Source organism: Microtus ochrogaster, unplaced genomic scaffold (assembly GCF_000317375.1).
Source record: "Microtus ochrogaster isolate Prairie Vole_2 unplaced genomic scaffold, MicOch1.0 UNK6, whole genome shotgun sequence".
NCBI lineage: Eukaryota > Metazoa > Chordata > Mammalia > Rodentia > Cricetidae > Microtus > Microtus ochrogaster.
The window spans coordinates 13,017,120-13,025,313 of NW_004949104.1; the positions used below are offsets into that span (position 1 = coordinate 13,017,120).

Consider the following 8,194-nt stretch of genomic DNA (forward strand, 5'->3'; position numbering starts at 1 on the left):
CCCCACCAGCTCTAGGCTGAGCACCATTGCAGCAGGCTTAGAGAGAGGGTCGCAGAGAAACTGCTGCTCAGCTCTGGTCTGACTGAGCAGTCACTGGTTTCCTGTCTCTCCCTCAGGTACTTGTGCGGAATCACCTGCTTCTGCAACCTGTGGTTCTGGCAGAGGGGAGAATGGGGGCACTAGCAGTTCTGTAGGGGCAGTCACGTCCCTACTCTCCAGCTGGATGACCCTGTAACAAAGTCCTTGATGTGAGGCAGAAGGCCAGTTTCTAGCAGTGCCTGTGAATGGCTCTGCCTCCAGTGTCCGTGTCCCGCCATGTCAGTCTCCTGTCCTTCCAGTATGACTGTGATCCACCCTCCCCTCCAGTGTCCGTGTCCCGCCATACCATAGTCTCCTGTACGTCCAGTATGATTGTAACACCTTCCCCTTCTCTCCTCTTCTCTCCCTCTCTTTCCCTAGGGGAAAGGGGTGGGTCCTTACTGGGAATTGAATACAGGACAGGCAACATGCTCGGCAAGGCACCCACCACTGAGCCATCCCCCTAAATAGGTTCCTCTGTGGCTTTGCCTTCCCCTTTCCTCTCCCTCTCCTGTTCTCCCCTCCACCCCACCCCCACCCATACCCCCCACAGCAATCACATCAAGAAGAGACTGGGCAATGGGCCTGTTAGTGTAGAGGGGGAGACTATGTGGTCGCTAACTGAGCTGCTGGGCAGAAAGTCTGCTGAGTGTCCAGCAAGGGGTTTCTTCTTGCCCCAGACCTCAAGAGCTGGGCTGCCCACTTGTGGCTCATTCCTGGCCTCATGGAGGTGTGTACATCCCAGTTCCTCTCCTGGAGTTTAGCAGTGGGCAGAATAATGGTTTTATCTTACTCGATAGTGTGGGGTGAATCCAGGTGGGATCTCATGGGGTCCCACGTCCCCTGCCTGGTGCACCCCCATCCTGTATGTCATAGTCAAGTCAACACATCAGTTCTAGTTCAGCCATAGAGTTTATTGAGGTGACCCAGCCTGCCTCTACTCCTCTTTCTCATCCCCGTGGGTGATGATATAGCACAGGGACTTGTAGTCGATGTTGCCTGCCAGGTCCATGGGTGTCAGGGCAAACAGCTGCTCCACCTGTCGGAGGTACCACGCAGAGATAGGGCCTAATGATGCCCTGTCCCAAGAGCTGTGCTTTGGGACTAAGCTTTTTCAACCCCAAACTGCAGTCAGAGGTTTTTGTCTGTTGGTGGACAGACTAGGAAGTGGGCCCGAATGGGGGAGGGGTCAAAGGCTCACCTGACCACAAAGACAAGCCCGCCCTCTTCCCAGTCTGTGGTCTCCCCTCTGGGTCTTAACAGAAGTCTCTTCTGGGAAGACCTTGCCACCCCTTAGCTTACACCGCATAGGATCTGGGTTCTGAGCCCTGTGGGCACTGGGTCATGAGGCCTTCCCTGTGCTAGGGTGGCAATGCCAGGAACAGGAGCTGATAGGGCCAGGGTGTCTCACCTCAGCAGGAGAGAACTTGTCTGCCTGGGTCAGGAGAAGCTGCTTGAACCTGAGGAAAGAGAAGGCTGGATGGAGCTGGGAGGGAGAGTGGCGAGGGCCCAGGGAGACACACAGAGGACCTGCCTCTTGCTTCCCTGTGGTGCCCACCCTGGGGGATGCAGGATCCTCACTTACTCATCCTTGTTCACCACCCCCTGGCCACTGGGGTCAAACATTCGGAAAGCGCCCAGGATGGCTTCCTCAGGGTCTGTCCCTGCGGGTGGAGGCAGCCAGGTGATCTGTCAGATTCCCAGGCTCTAGGCCCCATCCATGAAAAACTCATACTACCAGAGAGTTAGGATCTTTCCTGGAGGGTATTGATGGAGGCCACAAGGGGGGACCTGAAACCCCACAAAGTGTTTCTTGAGGCTGGGAGATCAGAATCGGGCTTTGGAAATGACGTTTTCTGAGCCCAAGTCAGCCCAGGATGCCCCCCCACACACACACTCTGGGTCTACCATGGCCAGGCAGGCTCCACAAGTTTCAGGGGAGTTCAGGTGACCCTTACATGGGTTCAGGGGTCAGGTGAGGTCAGTTTGCTCACTTCAGGAGATTCAGATGTGATGGCCACTCACCGTTGAGTTTCTCCCCGAAGAGCGTGAGGAAGACGGTGAAGTTGATGGGGCCCTTCCCTTCCTGAAGCATGGCTTCCAGTTCCTCCTCTGGGACACTCACCCGCCCTATGAGGATAGGACAGAAGGTGACCCAGGCTTCCCTCCACTGCTTTCCGGTGCAGTGAGGGGAGAGGCGGGGGCAACTCCAGCTGTGGGGCCGGTGAGGAATGGGGAACATGTGAGGGCAGGGCACTGTCCTCACTCCAAGCAGGCCCCTGAGGAGGCTGAGATGGCCCCTGGGAGGTGGGCCGTGCATCCACTCACCGAGCTGGGAGTAGGTCTCCTTCAGGTCTGACTTGCAGATGATGCCATCGCGATTCTGGTCAATGCAGCTGAATGCCTGTGAGGAGAGTCTTCAGGAGGGAGCTACTACCCCCTCTCTTCCAGGGGAGGCAGAGGTAAGGGAGAGCCTTGGGTGGTGAGGAGCAGGTGGGGGGGGGGAAACACGACACCTCTGACCCTCAGAGAAGAGACGTGCGGAGTGAGAGGCTGCTGGAGGTACGGTACTCACTTCTTTGAATTCCTGAATCTGGGCTTGTTCGAACATTGAGAAGACATTGGAAGAGCCACGTTGGGCCTGCTTGGTGGCCGCGGCCTTGCCCCGGGTCCCAGCCTTCCTGCTGGCCTGTAATACTGATGGTGACAGGGACCCCCTCTCCGGTTCTCTAAAGTCCCCCCTCCCTACCACTTGTCACTCCAGGGCACAACCAGGAGTGCCAGGCTTAGGGGCCTTTCTCCAGCCCTAGAGATTACTTCCCTGAGCCCGGCACAGGCACAAAAGTCCCTGGCTCTGCCCTTCTGTGGAGCAGAGACTGGGACCCGGGTGTGTCTGGTCTCCTGTTCCCCGCCAAGCACTTACCATGATCTGCAGTGGTCTGGCTGTGTGATCTTGTCACCCGGCTCTTTATGTCTCAGCCTTATCACCCAGAGGCCCAAATAAGGAGAGGAATGGGTGACGGGCTAAACTTGGAAGCCCCCACTGGTAGAGGAAGACTAGGGCCCCAAGCAGAGCCCATTCACACTCCTGGTGACCTTCAAGCTCCCAAGTGTAACATCCTAGGATCCATCGGCCCTGCGACCAGGCTCTTCCCTGGGCAGAGAGGATCAAAGCTTCTCCTGCCTCTGGTCATGTTGAGGGGTCCCTGGGGCCCCTCGTCCACCATCCCTCCTGCAAGCCCAGGCTGGCCCTTCACTAGCCTCATCCTCACTCTTTGGACTGAGGAAGCAGTGCATGTTCCGAGGATGGTCAATGGTCTGAATCCTCTGGGTTGGATGAAACCCTGAGCGCTGGCCTGCTGTCCAGCTGACGACAGACAGACAGCAGTTCTGAGCAGGCTGTGAGCCTCTCGGAGCCATTTGCTTGGTCTGGGGTAACTCAGGAGCGACAGATCCATGGCTGCTCTCCTCTTGGTCACACCTGTGCTGGTGTGCAAGCCTGCCCTGCCTCTCTGGAATCTTGTTTATTAAGGTCCATCTCAACTTCACCCCTCCTTCAGAAAACTCACTCTGACATTCCCAGCTGAGAGCTGTCACCTACTCCTGAACACACGTCTGGAATCCAGAGGGCCTGGCACAGGGCAGGCCTGTGTGAGGTTGTTGTGCAGGCAAGCTTTGGAGCACAGGGCCTCCCCAGGGTTCCTGTGGAAGTGGCTCAGAGAGTCCATCTAGTGGTTCTGAATTTCAGACCAAGGGGGCTCCCATTCCAAGCAGTAATACTGTCAACTTCTTGAGGACCCTAGTCTGGCAGAAGAGAGGGAGAAGCCGAATGAACAAGCTTGGGGGCTGCATGAGCAGGCCTCTGGCTGGGATCAGTGTTCATCCTCACCCCAAGTTGTCTATGCAAGGTGGGTTGGGAGAACACGGGTTCCCCCACTTAGGCCCCAAGTCCCACCCACACTCCTTCAGTTTGTGGTAGGGTTAGCTATGTAGCCAAGGCTAGCCTGGATTCCAAGCCTGACCAGCACACAGGGCTCCAAGGCCTCCTTTTGCATGAGAATTCTATAACGAACGCCTCCTTTGCTATTTGAAAATGAAGTTCATTTGTTCAAATTAGATGTGCAAAGAGAGACTTTTAAAAAGAAACAGTACAATGGCTCAGATTCCAGGTTTCCTGAGACACGAAAGAAGATGACAAAAGATGGGGATCTATTTAAAGATCTGTTCACATTTGAGTGTTTTCCTCGGATAGTGGCAGAAGCAAATGCTTGCGTCAGTTCAAGAAAGTGGAAATGATCTGGAGCAATTCTACAGGAAACTGCCGGAAAGTCAAGATCTCAAGGAAGATGGGCCTTTCCCCAAAACTACCAATTTCGTGGGTTTTCTTTTCTTTTTTTTTAATATTTATTTATTTATTTATTATGTATACAATGTTCTGTCTGTGTGTATGCCTACAGGCCAGAAGAGGGCACCAGACCCCATTACAGATGGTTATGAGCCACCATGTGGTTGCTGGGAATTGAACTCAGTACCTTTGGAAGAGCAGGCAATGCTCTTAACCGCTGAGCCATCTCTCCAGCCCCGTGGATTTTCTTTTCTTCCCTTTTTTTTTGAATGAAACAGAGAACGGTTGCTTTTGGCCTCTTGTGTAGTTCCACTGAGAAATAAATGTGCACTAAAATCCCACGAGTCTGTGCTTACCTGCAGGTGTGTTTGTGCTGCAGAGAAAGGCATTAGGCCCTTTGTGATTTCAGAGTTCTCCTCTGCAGGGACCTTGGAAATCTGTGACATCACATAACCCTGGCCCTTACCCACTGCTGCTTCCTCCGTGGTTCTGAGGAGGCAGAATGCTGCTGAGACCAACCCATAGCTGAGTCAGCCCCTACCCCAGGCAGAGCAGCATCGGGCCTGGAATTCCCACATTCTATCTTTCACGTGTTGTAGGGGCAACAGGGGCTATCCAGTGGCCGCAGTGTCCCCATGGCCGACCTCTCACACTCCCCTGGGCATAGTGTCTGGAGGGCACAATGAATTCTGAGACACAACCCAGTTTAGGGAGTACCTGTGCACACCAGAGATGCTTCTTTGTATACCATCACCACGATCCTTACAACCCTTAGCACAGAGGTCACAGAGCAATGGACAGGCCATGTTTAAGTGTTTTTAAATATTTAATTAAAAACTCCCCCACACTCCCAGGTTGGCATAGAGAGGGTGGCATGGTATTTGGGGAGGACGAGGAAGAGGGGCCTGGGAGGTCTCTTAGAGGGATGCTTTGTCCTTCTGGATCAGGGATGTGAGTGTTGAAGATGCCATCCTGCTTGAAGGAGGGGGAGCTCCCAATAGTGCAAGAGAGGCCTCCCCTTTCTGGTCCCCTTAGGGTAGGAACTTCGGAGCTCTATCATCCAGCATCTCCTGGGAGGGTTCATTCCAGAACCGTAAGTCACTCTGGGGCAGAGGTATATGAAGGAAACAGTCTCTTTGGGGTGCTTGTGGCCTGGAAAGTCCCCTCGATGCAGCTGGACAGTCAGTCTTCCATAACTCCCCAGTCTCTTCAGTCACAGGCAAGAAAACAGCCAGGCTGGGTGATCAGCGGCCCTTGCTCTCCTGGGAGCTTAGGTCTGATCTGGCCAAGCTGCTGGAGCTGCCTCCCCGTGCAGGGTGAGTTCCCAGGGAAGTCAGACCATTGCAAGGTCTGGGAGGCACTCCCCTGGGAGGCCAGGCCCACAGTTGTGAGAGGCAAGAAGTGTGAAAATGCAAGTCCTGAGTGTGTAAGGCCTTTCTCTGCAGTTGATTAAAACAAGAAAGACTTTGGTGCCTCTGATCCTCTTCCTCCTCCCAGCCCCCTGCCCCCTGCCCCAGGCTGAGGGCCCTAGGGCTGTCCCACTTGACTGGCACTGTAGAAACACCTGCTCAGCTTGCAGGGGCCTCTCCCCATTTTCCAGAGGTAGCAGCTGAATAGATCTCCTGCCCCGGTGGGCTGGGAGCACCTGTGGGGCGTGGAGTCCCATGGAGCCCAGGTCCCCGTCCTTGTGGCCTGGATTTCACTGGCCCAGCATGCAGGCCTTCTTGCAGGCCACCGCAGAGACCAGGGCTGCTCCCCTGCCGCTGCCCTCCTCTGATTGGATGAAGGTGATTTCGCAGTTGGGTGTCAGCCTGCGCACACTGGCGTGGAACCGCTCCTTGAAGCTGAATAGGAGGAGAATAGGGCTGCCATTTCTCCTCCCACCTTTTAGACTTCACCCTTGCCACACATCCATCTACGGTAGGCTCCCTGACTGCAGCGTCCTCAGCATCCAGGCCTAAGAGACGCCTGGAAGGAGGGCTCACGAATGTCTGGAGCCGAGAGCCACGCCCTTTGAGCCTCCCTTTATTGGCGAGAGGTTGGACCCGGGAGCTAGGGTGGAAACTGACCTAGGGTGCAACTTGTACACGGAGCCATCCACGCCCACCGTGATACGCATCACGTCTTCACTGCGGCTTTCGCGCATGCGATTTATGACTCCCGCTAGTCCTGCTGAGCACATGTGGGCGGCACGCGTGGACACGCTCTCACAGGCACGGCGCACAATGTCGCAGTCGGTGACGGAGGGCCGAAGCCCCAGAGTGCTCAGGATGTTGTGTATCTGCTTGCGGTCGCCCGTGTCGCTGCGAGCAGGATGAGGGGGGGAAGTCACTGAGGGTCCTGGAGGAATGGGGATGACGCCTCCTTCTCCCCGCTTCCCTCCCCCCTCGCCCCCGCTGCCCCGCCCAGCAGTCGTTTTGGTCAGCGCTGGATTCTCTCTATAGTGAGGGTGACAATGCCACAGTCAGTTGAGACAGAGGCTCCGGGTAGTGGGGAGTGTGTGAAAAATCCTGAGTCGGCGGACAGGTCTCCCCTTGACTAGAGGACAGAGGCCACGGGGACGCTGTGCCAGGCTCCATGTCTTCCTATGTCCCTAATAATACTCTGCTTCCCCTAGAACCCTGGTCCATTCCTCTGTCCCCATCCCATTCCTCCTCCTCCCAGACCCCGCCCCTGGTCCTGCCCCCTCCAGGCACCTCTCCACCTGCGACACAAAACGGGTCTCGAAGGCACCACGTGTGCGCAGCTGCTCCGAGGCTTCCCCACGGAAGAGAAGATTCTCGTCCACTAGCTTGAGCAGTACAAGTCGAACCAGCTCGCCCATGTACTTTCCACCAATGAGCTTTTCGTACCTGGATACAAAACAGTCGGTTATGCCAGCGGGCCCTAGGGAAATCCCCACAGGTCCCATTCCGGTTAGGAGGTGACCACGTGGGGCACCGTGATCGCTTTCTCATTACCCCAGAGCCATTATCCATGGTCCTTGCCCTCGTGCCCCGCTCCCCCCTCCCCCATTTGTACACAGAGGCTTCAGAAACCTCAGGTCCTAGGAAGGTGCACATTTTAAACCCAGTTGAGGAAGCACATCTGGCCACCGCTGGTCTGGTATATGAAAGGGGGACAGAACTGAGGAGCCACTGTGAGCCTTCAGAAACCTTACTGATGATGGCAGGCCTTGTCTGAGCGCAGCCTGGGACTTTAGTCATTCCTCAACCATGTGAAGGGATGCTATTCTCATTGGCTCACAGGGTTGGTGCCCAGCAGGGCACATAGCAGCCTAGTATATTTTTGCCTAATCTGTGAGCCTCCATATTTTCATCTTGAAACCCAGCCGCTATTAATGAACTAACAGAGGCCTGTGAGGGTCTGAGATGAAACTCATTAAGGAGTTGTTAACATGGGAACGGTACCATGTAGGTGGCTAGCCTGCCATAGGCACAATTCATTTTATTTGCTTTTTGAGACAGGGTCTCACTGTGTACCGATGGCTATCCTGGCACTTGCTATGTAACCCTGGCTGGCTGGAACACAAATAGATGTATCTGCCTCTGCCTCCATAGTGCTGAGATTAAAGGGGTGCACCATACTACGTGGCAATAGCCGTGATTCCAGGCTAGCTCTGTTCAGCCGATTCCCGAGACATGTCTGCCAGCCTACAGCATCCCCCCACATGCTAACATTCATCTTGTGGACTGGCATACATATGTACTTTGAGGGATCCTGGCTTAAACCAGATGAACCTTGCAGGTCTTTCAGAGCCATCTCTGAGGC

The 8,194-nt window shown here is 55.1% G+C and overlaps 2 protein-coding genes across 2 annotated transcripts in view; both read right to left on the reverse strand.

The window, feature by feature from the left end:
• Positions 1-972: 972 nt before the first annotated feature.
• Positions 973-3,015, reverse strand: Myl7 (myosin light chain 7). The gene is made up of 7 exons (XM_005366184.2): positions 3,002-3,015; positions 2,654-2,767; positions 2,407-2,482; positions 2,104-2,208; positions 1,664-1,742; positions 1,490-1,538; positions 973-1,117 (listed from the first exon to the last, which is right to left on the reverse strand). The coding sequence occupies exons 1-7, from the start codon at positions 3,002-3,004 to the stop codon at positions 1,016-1,018; spliced, it is 528 nt and encodes a 175-aa protein (XP_005366241.1). The 5' UTR covers positions 3,005-3,015; the 3' UTR covers positions 973-1,015.
• Positions 3,016-5,244: 2,229 nt separating this feature from the next.
• Gck (glucokinase) overlaps positions 5,245-8,194 on the reverse strand; it is a 35,673-nt gene continuing 32,723 nt past the window's right edge. Inside the window, exons 8-10 of the mRNA XM_026788737.1 lie at positions 7,120-7,275; positions 6,493-6,726; positions 5,245-6,267 (exon numbers count right to left, since the gene is read on the reverse strand). Coding sequence (XP_026644538.1) covers positions 6,123-6,267; positions 6,493-6,726; positions 7,120-7,275 — 535 coding nt within the window. The 3' untranslated portion in view covers positions 5,245-6,122. The remainder of the gene's footprint in view (positions 6,268-6,492; positions 6,727-7,119; positions 7,276-8,194) is intronic.

What these genes read in the sequence shown, in the direction of transcription:
- Myl7 (XM_005366184.2), bottom strand. An exon ending in AGATTCAGGAATTCAAAGAA is followed by an intron (nt 2,483 to 2,653) that starts GTGAGTACCGTA and finishes CTCTCCTCACAG; the next exon opens with GCATTCAGCTGCATTGACCA. An exon ending in ACAAGTTCTCTCCTGCTGAG is followed by an intron (nt 1,118 to 1,489) that starts GTGAGACACCCT and finishes TACCTCCGACAG; the next exon opens with GTGGAGCAGCTGTTTGCCCT.